The 17546-nt window shown below is 39.8% G+C and overlaps 1 protein-coding gene across 1 annotated transcript; it reads right to left on the bottom strand.

The window, feature by feature from the left end:
- On the bottom strand, window positions 1–16733 carry LOC141909303 (guanine nucleotide-binding protein subunit beta). Its single transcript, XM_074799707.1, has 9 exons — window positions 16610–16733; window positions 14440–14514; window positions 14190–14335; window positions 8379–8442; window positions 7164–7393; window positions 6565–6694; window positions 6412–6483; window positions 5248–5464; window positions 1–4718 (listed from the first exon to the last, which is right to left on the bottom strand). The coding sequence occupies exons 2-9, from the start codon at window positions 14494–14496 to the stop codon at window positions 4612–4614; spliced, it is 1023 nt and encodes a 340-aa protein (XP_074655808.1). The 5' UTR covers window positions 14497–14514; window positions 16610–16733; the 3' UTR covers window positions 1–4611.
- Window positions 16734–17546: the final 813 nt, after the last annotated feature.

Below are 17546 nucleotides of genomic sequence, written 5' to 3'. Positions count from 1 at the left end.
TTATTCCTTATTAAAGACAAATAGCTTTATTGGACAAATTTAAATTACATTACACAAAAACATGACTTTGTATGTATCAGATCCTGGGTGGTCCTTGTTGTTTTAATATATCATTATTCTGAGGATAAAACGAAACAAAAAAAAAAATTTGTAAATTGTAATAGGAAACACAACTGCTCTTATTATCGTGTCATTATTCATTCATTAAATTACATAGCGTTCATTTATACAACCACTAGTAACATACACATAGGAAGATAGAGAGAGAGAGAGAGAGCTATGATAGCAACGCTACAGACTACCACACAAAATATACCAGTTTTGCAGATATTCAGCCGACCCGGAACCGCCTCTTACTACCGACGTCTATCAGAGACAGCTACCAGTCCGATTTTCTCGACAAAAAAATCATAATCATCATAATAATAATAATAATTATAATCGAATTCGCATTCCGATTGTATATACTATAAATCGAAATCTCCAAAAAAAAACGAAACGAAATACATTCAAGGATTATTAGAATTCCGATCTGCGTGCTCAGTTTACAAACAAGACCGTTACTTATTATAAATAAACGACCGGTCACATCGCAGTTTATATATTATCATCGTTATAATCAGTATCGACAGACACACTATCAAACGTCAACCGTCCGTACGGACGACGATCTTTAATTAATAAACAACATCTATAAATCATGTGCACGTATTACACGCGTATATAATAATAATGATAAGTCGTTTATATCGAAAAAAGAAAAATCGCGTTCTGTTTATATCCTCAGATTAGGGGAAACCGACATTTTAAATTAACAAGACAGCAATTGAATTGAAGTCACGTATTCGAGTGTGAACGATGATGACTAAGATTTTTTTTTGTAGTTTAAGTAGCAATATAAGAATGACCATTATTATAAAACATCGAAGATACTCTATCCGGGGGGTCGGCTACGCCGTCGAACGGGATCGAACGTTCGCCGGCGCCACCGACGATTAACTACTACTTAACGCATTGTTGATGTACTGATTACCGAGATCTATAATTCGTGCTCTAGAATATCGTTTATTACGACGGTAACGCAGCGCTCTCTATAACAAGCGCCTATTTCGAAATCAACGAAAAAGTTAACGCCATTACGCGTCGAATCAGCCAGGCTTCGTTTAATGATGTATTTTGGAATGGGCGCACACCGATATAGAATATAGTTACGGAGCACGTACGTACGTACGTATGTAATAACGGTACGTCAACGTACGAACGCGCGGCGTTTGATATGGTGATAAACATCGACGGAACGCGGAACGTTTTCAAACCCCGCAGTTCGTTCAAATTTCAAACCGTCGATTAATATAACTACCCGAAAAATCCGAATATCATCCCGCCCGGAGACGCGTCGCGCGGTTCTCTCTACGTTCTCCTTCGAACTCGCGACCAGAAAAAAAAAAGTTTAATAAATAAATAACGATGATTCGAACCTGGCTGAGTGGTGTGAGATAGAGAGAGAGGTGATCGATGGAAAACCTTATATAATACACACACGCAACTGTACCGTACTGATTTCCGTGAATAAAAAATTCACCGCCGTTCGTCTCGAAACGGACCGTCAAATCGTCCCGAGCAAACACCGGTGAATAAATATCTATCTGTATATATATATATAATATATTTATATTTATATATTCGTAACATACGCGTATTTTTTCTTTTTAATGTCGATATAACGATTATGATGCGCGCGTTTCAATTTTTTTTCTAATCGTTCCATTCGTTTAGCGTAACGATGATGAAACAGTTGCGGGGAAACTTCGTCGGCGTCTTCAGGAAATAACTCGGGATCTCGTAATAGCATATTATACACGTAAGAAACATATCAAATAGTGTGTGTACACAGATATATAATGATTATCATTCACTCAAATAAATAATAGCGATTACTAATAATAGTCGTAATATTAAACGACGACGAAGGTGTCCGCGTGACGTTTCAATCTTTTCTTTTCTCTGAACCAATATTTGTGGTCGGGGAAATACGGTAACCGTAATTGCGATGACGATAAAAATACGTAAATTCTAAAGCGTTAGTCGTTTACATCAATTATACTACATAGAGGCGTTTATATATAATTCATATCCGTTACGCGCGCGCGCGAGGTTGCGCGAGTTTTACCGTAATCGGGGACCGGTCGTAGAATACGCGACATGAAATTTTACTGATTTTCGAAATCAGTCGATAATTTTAACCCCCTACAACCCATCAGCGCGCACGTAATTTACGAACGGCCCCCCGAATATCCGCGTAGCCGCACGAGCCGCTCGTACGGTCGAGTCTTAATAGAGGTTTAACGCCGGTCTATAAGCCGTATAGCCATTCTAACAGTTTCAGACCGGTCTTAAGACTTCAGATCGAGACTCAACCGCGCGATCGGTCACCGTGACGCCGTATTATTACCAAAAACACCACATAAACGCGTACATTTTCCTGAATATATACCAGGGTAGAGAACAGTAGTTTGCAATATTTTTTTAAATCAGCTCTACGACGATAACGAATCACGCGATTCATTTTAGTCGTTACAATCGAATTATCATTTTTTTCGAATATACCAATATATCGTTATTAATCAAGTAAAAGCTTACACGCACCCGCAATCACACATACATATTGAACGTACTCGCGCGCACGTACCGAGTACGTCGACTGAACGCTCGTATCGACGGTGACCTGTCTCGCGCGTCCACTCGTCGACTTCAAGATCGAAACGTATAAAAAGAAACTCGTCATAATCACCGATACGAGACGCGCGCGCCGTATTCGCCCCGCGGCGCAATTCTTTACAAAGTTCTCACGTCTGCGAAGAATTGACGAGACCTACGAGGGCGACGGCGGCGCGCTCGAGAAATTTCGTTCGAACGGACGTTCGATGCGCCGGAAAATAACTTCTCTCTTCCGATCGCGGGCGAGATTACGCGAAAAACGTAATCAAAAACGCACCGCGCCGAAAATTATTATCGCGACGCGCGAGCCCTACCAAAAGGCCGAAGACAAGTCGACGCGAGAACGCGCGAAACCGGCGACCGTCGATCACCACGACGCCGCGACCCGACACGCGCGCACGCGAGATCACGTTCATCTGATATTAATTCATTTTTTTTTGTACAAAAAAAAGAGATGTATCCATCGTTTTTATATATCACCGTCGTTCGTATTTTCCGATCAACCGACCATGGTCCCGTCGTTGATTTCGTCGCAATATCATCAGACACTACGCCGCCGTTCATACCGATAATGATAGTTAGTGTTTTTTCGTCGTTCCAAACGAGTCCCCGATATCGCGTTTACTAAAGTTCGTAGCGGTTTTTTTTTATTAAAGTTTTTCCTCCGCCCGTATTTCGTTAAGTCGCACGTGTTTTCTTTTTCTATAAACGGACTCGTTTGTTTTTTTGCGCGATGCGCTACACGGAAGCGCGGCGCCGCGCGGTGCCTGTTTCGTTTTGTTTATATTGCATAACACTCGATCCCGACTCCTCGTTCACTCGCGAGAGTTGTGTTTATCTAATCACCGATCGGTCGGTCGTTATTGTTTTTTTTTTCTTCTATATCTTCTCGACGACGGACGACGACTGCTGAAGTGAAATCCCTTATCACTTCACGCGCCTTCGCAAATGCAAGTAACACATTCAAACTATTGTTGTAAATGGGAGATGTTCACATATTATTATACACTCATTCACGCACACACGCACACACGGAAACTCAAAAAGAGGTGTCACGCGCTTAGGATCGTAAAAAACCTTCGCAGCTCGGATCCGCCGTTCGGTGTGTCTACGCCATCCGATCTATATCTCTTCAACTGCCGTGCGACGAATTGATCAAAATACACACACACACACGAGAATAGAAATACAATAGTGAATGCAGCCTGAGAGCGAAATCATCAAACATCGGTAGCCTGTTTAAACCGATGATTGCTGCTGCTGCTACTGCTGCTGCGTGATGTCCGACGTGTTGATGGTGGTGGTGAGGATGTCGTAGACGTTTCGTAAATCCGGCGATGAAGTCATCGTTGTTGTTGTTGTTGTTGTATTCCGATCGATCCTAGCAGCCGTGGACACTCTATTTTTCGTTTTAATGAATAAATATCGATAGAGCGAGTGATCTTACATTCCGATGACACGCGCGTATTGCGCAAACTCCGCAGTTCGTTTTTCGTCTTCTAAAATTAATTTACTACGTTAAAGCTCGTCGTATATGTCGCGAAATCGTTCGTTTTTACGGAAAAAAATATTCTAAACAGAGATAGTAGCTTCGCGCTCTTCTTCGCAATATATTTCAATGTCATCTGGATTTCGATCCGCTTCGTCTTAAGAGACTCGTCGCTGGTTAGTGAACGACGACCTCGAAACTACGGCGGAAAGTCTCAATTTCGAAATGATTTGCCGAAAAGGAAATTGTGATAAGTATGAAATAGATTATAGGCGTAAACATAAACTCCCAAACATTAAACTTGTCTATTGTTAACTTGCATATCATCACGATGTTTGTAATTAGACTAGGGTAAAGCACACTGAGCATGTCATCCATGAGTAACGGGTCACGCGCGCGCTGTCTTAGTTCCAGATCTTCAGGAAGCTATCCCACGAGCCGGTGGCGACGGCCATACCGTCCTCGGTCACGCCCAAGCAGCTCACGCGGTTATCGTGACCGGCGAGGACTCCTGAAATACGAGAGAAAAACAAACGACTTTTAGTAAATTTCAAATAAAATTTCATAGTTAAACTTGTAACACCGCTAAGCTGGTCATAGACTGGTCTCAGTCACTGTGCAACTGACCCAAGGGGCCATTTTTATAGACTGGGGGATAAATCTATTTGTTTTCAATTCAGTTAGCCCCTAGGTTAAAGTTAATACCAGTCTATAAAACCAGCCCCTGGGTTCTTACAGATCGCGGGAACCCAAACTTCACCTTACCCCTTGACAACAAGAAATTACCCAATGAAATCATACAATGTCCTCAGTTTCTTCTTAAGAGGTTTCTGTGCCCCCCCCCTTTATATGACCATGATCTCACAGTAGTGTTCCAAATATGGTCTAAATAAACCTTTGTTAATTACAGTAGTTAAAGATTGACAATTGAATCTAAGTGGTCTTAAAAGTAAGTAAGATCAAAGCTTAGCAGCGCAAGCACCCGACATTTTACTAAATAGTTAAAAGCGGAGAAAAAGTGATGATGCTATCATTCTTACCAGCTCGATCTTGTTTCAGAGTATCCCAGACGTTGCAGTTGAAGTCGTCATATCCGCCCAACAACAGGCGACCGCTCTTACTGAAGGCCACCGACGTAATACCACAGATGATATTGTCATGAGAGTACATGCCGATTTCCTGGTCAGCTCTGATGTCGAACAGTCGACAGGTCGCGTCGTCGGAACCAGTCGCGAAAGCGTAACCGTTAGGGAAATACTGCAATACATCGAAATAACAACAATCACGTGAGGGTCCACCAGGTGTCGCTAGTGCTCATTCGAACTACAACAACTGGATTTCTTTTCAGATTCTACTATTTCTCGAATTCTGTGAACGTTGAATAAATATCAAGCTATATATGAACCGTAAACATCGATCTGAGACACGATTCGCCTAATGTTAGGGGTGTCATTGACTACAACAACAGAAACTCTCTAATTTCGCAATGGTAATGTTAGGGGTCCTCATTGACTACTACAACAGAAACTCTCTAATTTTGCAATGGTAATGTTAGGGGTCCTCATTGACTACTACAACAGAAACTCTCTCATTTCGCAATGGTAATGTTAGGGGTGTCATTGACTACTACAACAGAAACTCTCTAATTTTGCAATGGTAATGTTAGGGGTCCTCATTGACTACTACAACAGAAACTCTCTCATTTCGCAATGGTAATGTTAGGGGTGTCATTGACTACTACAACAGAAACTCTCTAATTTTGCAATGGTAATGTTAGGGGTCCTCATTGACTACTACAACAGAAACTCTCTCATTTCGCAATGGTAATGTTAGGGGTCCTCATTGACTACTACAACAGAAACTCTCTAATTTCGCAATGGTAATGTTAGGGGTCCTCATTGACTACTACAACAGAAACTCTCTCATTTCGCAATGGTAATGTTAGGGGTCCTCATTGACTACTACAACAGAAACTCTCTCATTTCGCAATGGTAATGTTAGGGGTCCTCATTGACTACTACAACAGAAACTCTCTCATTTCGCAATGGTAATGTTAGGGGTCCTCATTGACTACTACAACAGAAACTCTCTAATTTCGCAATGGTAGTGTTAGGGGTCCTCATTGACTACTACAACAGAAACTCTCTAATTTCGCAATGGTAGTCTATCAACTACATCGTATTTAGAACTCGGGCTCGACGTACCGTGATTGCATTGATATCAGATTCGTGTCCTGAAAATGTCTGTTTGCACATGCCATCTCTTACATCCCAGAGCTGCAAAACAAAAACGAGCAAAACGTGTCACAGGTAGAATTCATCACACATTTATCACTAACGCATCTGACAGAAACTCACTTTAGCCGATGCATCGCAGGCTCCTGAGACGAATGCCCTATAGTCCGGTGAAAGGGACAGACTCATGACGTCACCGGTGTGACCAGTGAATGATGTCGTTTGTTGACCGGTTTCTATATCCCACAGGGCACTGAAAAATAATAGAGTAATTTGAAAGCTCGAAATTCTGTTGAAGTTAAAGTACTATCAGGGTCACCTACAGATCAGTGCTTCCTGGATGTAACAGTTTTCGAGGAGAATATTTCATATTTTGAGGAAGTGTCTGCATCACTTTCATATCCTAATGACTGTGGACTCCTCCTAATTGGTTATTCATTTCTGTAAACCATTTATTTTGTGGTTCCATAAGCATAATTTCTATCCTATACACTACCTAAACTTGATTTCTAATTTGGTAATCGCCCAATTTGGTTTAAATCCTGGTCCAAACACTACCAATTTAGGTGTAGTCCAAAATAAATAAATAATTGCCTATTTTCTCAAAATTGAAGTTGTTTGGGGCGTTTTGTTCAAATCAAAGGAGTTCAAAGTAATTAAGGGGTCATAGGGACCCTGAATATGCAGCCAAACTCGCTGAGTGTTCAACAACGCGTACGTACCAAGTCATATCACCAGAACTGGTAACTATTTGGTTGTCATCGAGGAATCTGCAACAGGACAGGTATCCTGTATGGCCGGGTAGTTCTCTGCTAACTCGAACATTTCCTTCACGCGTTTTTAAACTGTATATGGAACAAATGTTGTCGAGACCACCGCAAGCGACGAATGAGCCGGATGGAGCATACGCGCATGTCATCACCCAGCTCGAACGCAATGGAATAGCGTGCACCTATAAAACACAAGAGAGAGAGAGAGATAGTCTTATTAAAAATTTGAAATAATCTCTGTAGAACATGTCGGCAGGTTTGACAAATAAAGCACCGTAGAGGATAAATCAGACCGATCACATCAGATATTCAATTATTAAACAGTCATTTTTCAACAGGGCGCTGCCTCTTTCTGTCGATTTACAGATTCCAGACTGCATGTTATGACATAATTCTCTGAATAAATTTCTTGGTTTAAAATGTCTCGGATTACAATCGATTCTTTCTTTATGAATAAGGTATTGATAAAGAAATGCGTAGTCATTAGTACATCAAAATTCCCCGGGATTCCCGGGTTTTTTTGTGTGCAAAATTTGACAAACTCCCAGAGTTTTCGGAAGTCAGTGGCTACCCTGTTCAAGGCGTTCATTTCGAGTTAGTTTTCTTGTTTACAGATATCACGAACATTGTTTTAAGCGACGAGAATATCACTAATTGAAGGTTTCCGCGCGGATCGTGGATGTGTTGATCACGTACGATGATGACGGCATCGACGAAGAATAGCTATTTTAAGTTCGCGACGATAACGTCAAACAAAGACTTTCATCGGCTTCTATCGAGTGTTTATCGTAACGCACGCACGTTTGATGTAACACCCTTTAAGTCCGTGTCGTGATATTGTTATATATGAAACCTCACGCATATATCGGACAAATTAAGTCGGAAATGTTACTCTCAGCTCGTGTAGCTTATTTGGCAAAGTTCTTATTAATTTGTCATCTTTAAGTTTCAAAATTTCAAAGTCGATTTGCTGTATATTATGCAAAAAAAATTTGAGCACGGATAATTCTGTCATACTGTAAACATCAAAGATAACCAAAAACCAAGATGACTATTAAGATTAAAGAAAACTTTTCGGACTACATGTTTTTTCATTGTTATTACTGGGTTTTCCCCGGTTATCGTGGGTTTTCTTACATCGCACTATGGTTTCGTTATCATTCATACCTTATTCGTGGTATAGCCATCCCACACTATTAGTTTACCATCTTGTGAGGCCGATACTAAATTCCTGAAAAACATCAGACGAATACGAAACGTCATTATCATGCACAGAAGTACAGAGTCTAGAAAAGTAGTATAAGCAAATAGAATTTCGGCGAAGTCCCAAAACCACTTAAAACAAGAAGTTGAACTTCCAGTGAAACTAAGGCCAGTTCAATAGTTCTAAGACTGGTAGGTAGATTGACAATAGAACCGAGATCAACTAAGGCAAATTTTATATGATTATTTCGATTTTCTCGAGAATTCAATGAAATAAAGAGCACATCAATTTTTATGATCGCAACTTATCATTTTTTTCACAATTCATAAACTAAGAGAAGTAACTTCCGCACTCGGGCGTAACAGGAAGATCACAACATCATTAATATCATCTCGGACGCTATAGACTCACTTTAGTAATAAAAACATCAATACACTCAGCAGCCGCGGAGAAAATCGATTAATGGAGTCAGATACGTAATGAGTAGAAAGAATGAAGTCTATCGTCCATTACGATTAAGATTATTATTAGTAAGAAACTGCTATTTATAGGATCATGCCAGAGAGGAGTATAGATAGTACAATTCTTAATACCACGAGTGCCGGGAGAGAAAGGAGAGAGTGAGAGGAGAGAGAGAGACATAGGGGTCAAAAACTTAACACAAACCATATCAAACAATACCTACATCTGAAAGACAGTCTGGGCAGGATATCAGTCGACTAGGACAGTCTGGGCAGGATATCAGTCGACAAGGACAGTGTGGACAAGGTATCAGTCGACAAGGACAGTGTGGACAAGGTATCAGTCGACTAGGAAAGTCTGGGCAGGATATCAGTCGACTAGGACAGTCTCGGCAGGATATCAGTCGACTAGGACAGTCTCGGCAAATTTTCAGTCGACTATTTTATATAGGGCAAGGTATCGGGTATTGGTTGACCGTAGAGTAAGGTATCGGGTATTGGTTGACCGTAGAGTAAGGTATCGGGTATTGGTTGACCGTAGAGTAAGGTATCGGGTATTGGTTGACCGTAGAGTAAGGTATCGGGTATTGGTTGACCGTAGAGTAAGGTATCGGGCATTGGTTGACCGTAGAGTAAGGTATCGGGTATTGGTTGATCGTAGAGTAAGGTATCGGGTATTGGTTGACTGTAGAGTAAGGTATCGGGTATTGGTTGACCGTAGAGTAAGGTATTGGGTATTGGTTGACCGTAGAGTAAGGTATCGGGTATTGGTTGACCATAGAGTAAGGTATCGGGTATTGGTTGACCGTAGAGTAAGGTATTGGGTATTGGTTGATCGTAGAGTAAGGTATCGGGTATTGCGAATGTCGTCACACTACGAAGACGTTTAAGTAACTGCAACGCGCTTTTAAGATTTCTCCACAGCTTTCGATCGACGCAGAGAGCGAAATTAATCTAATTCAGTGACGACAACTCGCGCGCAATCACACAGATCCCCTTTCATACAGAGACTGCACGATTTAATCCACACAATAGAGTACACGCGGCCCGGTGAAATTATTTAACCGATTCCGATCTTTATTCTAATTCTTACGATGTCAACTGCCGTTGAACAATGCTCGTTATCACGGCAACCGATTGATTTTAATTTTACTTTTGTTTCGAAGAATTGGCGCTATAAATATAACTTAGACAAGGTGTTAATCATTATTGTGTCAATCAGTCGATCGAAGCATCGATGAAATAACTGGAAATTTCAAAAGGAAGGAAGAACCCTTACATCGATGTATTATGGGTGTATATAAGCACACCCTGCTGACGACTATGCCATGATAAATCCTCGACAAATTGCCTATCAGTATGCCGCCCTATGAATTTCTGTAAGCCGCGTTGCCATGGCGACGTCACTGGCAGACGCAGGTTATACCGCGTTCGTACATCGCCATAGAAACTGGCGAGCAGGGCGGAGCGTTAGAATCAGCCCGCTAGTTTAACAGCCATGTTGAGATAGATAGAAAATGGGTGTAACTACACATCAGTACTCGCCGTCGAAACGGAGACTTCGAATATTAGTTTAAATCGCAAATGAACTGCTAGGAATTATTCTGATGTCGGTAGTATTTAGATATTTTGGCGAGCTCCTAAAAAGTGCAGATAGAAATTAGTCTCAAATAGTCGTTAGTCATAGTCAGGTCTATAACTACATTAACATTCAACACTAGAAAGCTAGTAGTGTATGTCAGATAATATAACACCAGAAACCATCTTATCACTTCAGGGCGTTAGAAATATGTCCGTTATAACAGATAGCTGCTCATATATATCACCGAATAACGTCATATTCCTTAAATAATACTAGACGAGAAACGATTCATATAGAATAAATACACAGTCGTCCCAGAAACAACCGATCTAAATGGAAGTAGTGCAAATAAAAAGATTATGCGTCTACAGTGCGTGGATCAGCTTGAATCAACTTCAATCATTTTATTTACCAGGTTCGGCTAAATTCAACTATACAATCGTAGCATCGGTAATAAAGCTTTGCCTGAAGGTGTACTGAAACCTCTGGGTGTCCGAGGATTAATGGTGACCATGATATTCAAATACTAAGGCACAATTCAATCTAAGTGTTTTCCGTATATACCGAGCTATGCCTAAAATGCTCATTGCTTTAAACCAGACTAACTGATCAGTAGAAACCACTTCATTTTCTTAAGAGTTAATTTTAGAACTGTTTAATTTGTGCGAGACAAAATTGCCCTTTTAGGTCTGATTAGTAGCCGATAACCACCAGTCATCGCGACATTTAGTTCAAACGCTTGTAAGAGATTGAGATACTATTAAACTCAAGATGATCCAAGCTATCGACCGTAGTAAATACATCGAAACCAGACAACATCATGAGACAACATCGAAAATAAAAACATTATTTAAAAAAAAAAACCAACACGAATCTAGATGATAAAATATCGTTCCTCTATTAGTCTAATGAAAGAAGAATCAATGAATCAAACGCATAGCGGGAACAGTCTATAAACCACACACGCACACACAATACGTAACAACATTCAAAATATCCAACAAGGAAACGTAAAAACATCGGAAAAAATATACGACAAAATATAAATATATATAGATACTTCAACCAGACTGTTACAGCACCAATTAAAATTAAATACATTACGACCATGTACGAACATGATTTTTAGTGTAAATCGATTTAATTGAACAGCTGGTCGTTGTTCTATTGTATGCCATTTATTTCGTTTCAAGCCAAAACTCTATGTATCATTATCGTCGATAATGCTTACATATATTTTGTCCAATATTTCATCTACATGTTTTCCGTGTTCGAGAAATACCGTCAAGACAAATTCAGATTTAATGACTATTTGTTTTTTTCTAAAACCCATGCACACCTGCGTAGCGAGCGCGTCGCAAACCAACGACGCGGGAAATGAAATCTTTCATCAGTTCCGCGAAACACGACGCAAAACAAGGCCAGCGTAATATAAAAGGCGGTGTCAAATATAAGATTAGCAATTATCATCTTTGAGCACGAGTTTGGTCCGAGTAAACATCAATAGTCAGAAAGCGGTCGTCGTGGCCTTCATTTTAAGGTGTGCATAAGTCGTTAAAACTAGTCAACAACAAAAATACGTTTAAAAAGATCAATTTCTCAGAGTTGTTTATTTTTAAACGTATTTTCGGTGGTAGTAGCAATAATAGTTAAAGATTCAAATCGCATGCCCTGTTCATCAGGAAAAAGGGAATTCACAAACGATGGATAGAAATACGTATATAATAGTAACAGTAGTATGAATAATATGATCACATCTATCCACGTAAAAAAAACGAATGAAGAATTTAAGAAGAATATTTACATCCTGTAGCGGCGAGATGAAAAAGAAAAATTGACATAAAAAACACGATTAGTTCACAATCAATTAATTAATTAATTAATTCTCGTTGTTTAAACGATGAAGGCAGAGTTTGTTTTTTTTTTTCATAATAAATGCGAATGTCTTGCTGTTAAGAAATGAGAACCAAATCCAGATTCAATCCGTACTTCATACCATATTTGGTCGAAGCTTCAGTTATCGATTTCACATTCAAATATCGATCACTACCCAACCCTGTACTACTACCCTGTCTAATTCATCCAAAGTCTATTCAATCTCATGAATTCTGATTTACTTTGCCAAAATTTCCCAAAATAGAAATCTAAATTCATCGCATCAACTCCCACTTTCCGCTAGATTTCAAAAGACCCGAGCAAAAACTATTAAAGAAAAACAAACTCTGGCTTACAGCCTTCTTACAGTGATACATATTACGGCTTCTGTCAGGCCCCGAAGCCCTAAAACGAATGGCCATTTTATCATTGCCGCTTTTTCATCCCCATTAACTTCTTAAATCCTCGACAAAATAATAATCATCATCATCATCATCATCATGAGCAGCTCAAGCAGTTCAAGCCCAGCCTCATACGGGTAAAAGCTAGCAGCGCGTAATTACAAATTATGGACGATAAGAGGAGGAAGAAAATTTGAATCTTCCGAATATATTGTTCATATTCAAATGATTACTGATGTCATTAAGCTCTGTAAGATTTTGCTCGTTTTGTAAATCGCGTCGATGTCTCACGCCCATCAAAACCAAGCATGCTTCGATCCGTTCGAACGGGACACGGCGGCTCTGGATCGGGCAAGACGTTTCAAGTGAAACTCGTGAACTTTTGCGCAACTAATCGAAACCCCCGACGGGATAATTAACTACGAACACAAATAGAACCCTGAAGGGGTTAATTAATCGCGCCCGCGCCGGAATTGAAAAAACATCGCGCACAGGCTGCGTGGGGTGAATCAGTTAACCGGTTAATTGTGGTTAGGCAAAAAATAATCATTATCGTCACGGTGATAGTATAGACACCGAGTGAAGACAATGAATAATGAATGAGTACAGTATCGGAGCAGAGGACCCCTTGATCAATATTCACCAATAGCCAACGGAGTTGTGAATATATGAACAGCAGTTTAGCGATGATGACACTGCGAGCTCTTCTCTTATAATATACACCAATATGCTCAAATGCTGATCAATGCTATATTTAGTAACAGCGGATGCTAAAGATACGTGAAGCAGCAGCCGAGCGGTAGCAGCAGGCTGAGAGGCTGGGGGTGAGTCATCGGCTCACAGCTAGCTCACCGAAGCCACCGCACTCCCGACAGAAAATCTATATCTCTTGGAACTGATTATGAATTTTCTTCGGCGTAGTAGTCGGCAGTGCACGGCGTCGAGCGATTCTATCACTTGTTTTTTTGCCGTTAAAACCGATTGAAACGAAAGCCTCGTTTCACAGGTGCTACCGCTGCAAATACTACGTAATCTCAATTTTACTCCGGTTTTAAAAACCGTAGCGAAATTAGTCATCGGCGAACAATCCGTGACTAGCGCAATGAATAAATACTATGACTCGCGTTGCCCCGGGAGACTCGCTATAAGATGATTGTCACCGTATCCAGGTATTACAGTGCAGTGACCAATAATCAGAGCTTAATTTCGGCAGTATCCCCGTCGTATTGAAGGTACCACCAGTAATAGATTTACTGTTCACGTACTAAAACGTTAAATAAATTATCCCGACAGGATAGAAGACATTTTCGATTTCGACAGAAGTTCAATTCAAAACTTTCCCGTGTTTTCTCTTGATTAGTAAATTTTTAATTTATCGAAGCCAAACGTTTGATGAAGCGGGACACTGTATTATCTGAAGAAAATATTTTCTGTAAATATACTCAAAATACATACCTAGAATCCGTCGCCCAATGCATGGCGTATATTTTGGCAAGATGACCCCTGAGGGTGCGCCTTGTGCGCATCTGTATTCTACCGACGGGTTCCACATTTTGGGTGGCTTGTCCTAAAGTAGTATCAGCAGCTGCTTTTCTGGCTTCCTACAAAAAAAAAAACCGATCGAACAGCGACAAAATTAGTACTTATGGAATTCGACGAAATTTCGGCGAAATCGATTTTCGTCGCGAATCGACGGAAAACTCACCCTAATTTGATTTTTGAGCTGTTCACATTCTTGTCGTAGTTGATCTAACTCACTCATCGTGAAAAATTATAAAATCTGAAACATAGAACGATCGAAAATAACGTAACGAAGTGAAAACTCTGAAACTGTCAGAATTAACTGTTAACCGTGGATTTTTAACTCCAAAAATACCGAGATCTAATATTCGTCTAACATTCAACTTAAAAGCGCTTCTTTTAATGTAGCCGATACTGCATAGAATAGAACACACTTCATCATTTAGCAGCCAAAATAGTCGGCGTTAAAGAAATAATGCTTAAATCCTAGTTCCACAGTGGCTAATACAATATTTATAGATTTGCCAGTGCAGACTCGCTGAGCGGCCATTATAATACCTCGCCACCATCTGCACACACTAACTAGTCTATATACCGCCGGTCTACATGGCAACGCTTTCAATAATCATTGATCAATTCATGCTCTCGATACAGCACTCTACTGTGGGTAGCCCTGCAGCGTGAATTAACTCGCATATACAATATTCATCTAAAATTATGTTATATGAGTCAAAAAATCCCGGACTGAAATTTATTTTGAATCGATGATCCAATAAGTGGCTTCGACGCTCCCTCGACCGACCCTCCCAAAGTTTCTTAGTATATTTCAAATTTGAGGCGGGGTTTTAAAAACATATCGACTATTACTGAGTTTTACAAGATAATCTTCAAGTTGATCAAATCCATCTCGAATGTACGACAAACACCTGGATATTTTCATAAATAACCGTGCAATAAAATTGAGCAAATGTTTTAAACTAGGTCGTTGCAGGGAGATCTCAAGGAGAAAATGTCATATTTTGAAGGAACATCTGCATCACTTTTTCGCACCACAATTACTACAGACTCTTCCTAAACCGGTCCTGTTTATCGCCTTAAACAATTATTTAATTTGGTGGTTTTGTAAGCAAATTTTTTTATCCAAACTCGATTTCTAATTCGTTAAGCACCTAACTGGGTAAAATCAAATCCTGGTCCCAACTGAACCAATTTAGCAAAGTTTAGCCTAGCCTACCGTACAACTACAAAATAGGCAAAATCATAAATTACCTTTTTCTCAAAATTGAAAGAGTTCTAAAAAGTTTCAAGCATTTTACTCCAGTCAAATAAGTTCCAAGCACATTTACAAACATTTTCCGTTTTTTTTTATAGTTTCTTAAGAAATCAAGATTCATAGAGACCATGCATTATAATCGAGAGAACTCGGATCTGATAGCTATTTTACATCATCAATGCAACGCTTAGTTAGTTACCACCCACGATAGTGTCACACCCAAAACACCGGATAATCATGCCAGATTCATTCAGCAAGAATTAACAAGCACGCACAGTATCAACTGATGTTCATTGACAGAAAATAGTCTAATATGGCACAAGAACCATCTGCACCAACTCCTCATATGGAAGATACCCTCAAAATATTAGCCTATGACAATTCTGATTCTATCACATTGACGTAACAATGGAAACATAGTCTTGTAATCAATCTTTTTATTTCAGGATGACAGTTAACCAGCAGCTGGGGTTTCTTGGCTCGAATCTTAAAACCCGGACACAGCCCTTCATCGTAGATCCAATCATGACGATATTTGTAACCCATATTCCTAGCTGTTCCTAGCTATGCATGGGTAAATCCATGTTCTCGGGGTCTAGTGATGGATGCTAACTGCACTACAATTATTTCAAAGAAAAATTCCTTAGTACGTCTTCAACATGAAATTATATTTACTACTTTACAGGTTCGTGCTACGAAATTAAAATGCTCGACTACCATTCATACTGCTATTCACTTCACTTCCAAGCCGATGACGGAACTCCCAAACTGACCCCGACTTTCAACGCTATATTTCAGAAATCAGCGAATACCAGAGTTTTAAAATATCAAAAACGTTTTAACGAAAGATAACAACGTACCGTGCACGGCAATAATCACAGAAAACACGATCCAGAACAGAGAAAACTTCGTTCGAATTTCAATCAACAACAAAACCAAACAGTAAAATCGGCCATTTTGACACTTCTCTTCCGGGTTGGGATTGTAAATCTAAACAGCTCTTAGTCGCCTAAATGGGCTCGCACGGGCCACCCTACCAGGCAACAGGCCCGAAAAACCGACGCACTCGATCCGGACTTACCCTAAATTACGCCGAAAGCACTTTTATTCCGTTTTATTCACCATAAATCGTAGAATTTCGACGATGTTTAGCGCGTATGTATGTATAGAGACTGGATTCTTACAGAAGGGTGCGGCTCCCTTGCGTTCACTACACCAGAGCCCCGTAGATCTATCTCATCAATACACGCGCACGCGCACTTCACATCATCTACTAATTATCATATTGACAACTAACTAGTGTCGCCATCTGCCCGTATACGATGTAACTAACAATTTGCTTGACCCCGATGACGTCGAATATATCTGAAATCTCATTTTCACGATTTTATGCATTCGATTTTTTTTTGGAATTGTGAATAGCCTAAAACAACCCGAATCATGATTTTAATATATCCAGATTTCATCTTTCTTTTTTCACCTTTCTAAATCTATTTGGATAAATTACGGATAGCAGACGCTTTTTCTCGTCACCCGTAGAATCGAACCCCATATTACGGACGATAATGCGGAAAATATTCGAAATCTTATCTTTAAATCAGGAAGGTTCAGCATCCTGTATTCCGAAAGAAATAATTTCAGAATATTTTGGCAAACCACCAAATGAATAATTGTTTTGTTTTTTTTTCTTTTTCCTGCGAATACACAAGTAATGAAATAAATCAATGAAACATATTTCGAATTTTTCTATCCTATGAGTTGCAAGGTTCTATGCCGTTTAACTTAACCAGTTTTTGAGCAAATGGAGGTTAGTTGCAATCCGACCCAAGAGGGAGAAAACTGAGCAAGATTTTTTTCTGAATTTTGGGAGAATTAACTGGGAGTATTTTTTTCAATCGACGAGACTACGTAAATCAATCCTAAAAAAATATATTAGTTTGTGAGATGGCCGAGAAACGCATCGTTTACGATTCCGAGAGTGAGTACAATGCGCCATCTGCCGGCTTGTATCCTTTTTT

This window comes from Tubulanus polymorphus, chromosome 7, assembly GCF_964204645.1.
Source record: "Tubulanus polymorphus chromosome 7, tnTubPoly1.2, whole genome shotgun sequence".
Lineage (NCBI taxonomy): Eukaryota > Metazoa > Nemertea > Palaeonemertea > Tubulaniformes > Tubulanidae > Tubulanus > Tubulanus polymorphus.
This window is presented reverse-complemented; position numbering and strand designations above follow the sequence as displayed.

What these genes read in the sequence shown, in the direction of transcription:
- LOC141909303 (XM_074799707.1), bottom strand. Translation starts at nt 14,496, where the DNA reads ATGAGTGAGTTAGATCAACTACGACAAGAATGTGAACAGCTCAAAAAT. An exon ending in CCTGCGATGCATCGGCTAAA is followed by an intron (nt 6,484 to 6,564) that starts GTGAGTTTCTGT and finishes TTTGTTTTGCAG; the next exon opens with CTCTGGGATGTAAGAGATGG. An exon ending in TCTGAAACAAGATCGAGCTG is followed by an intron (nt 4,719 to 5,247) that starts GTAAGAATGATA and finishes CTCGTATTTCAG; the next exon opens with GAGTCCTCGCCGGTCACGAT.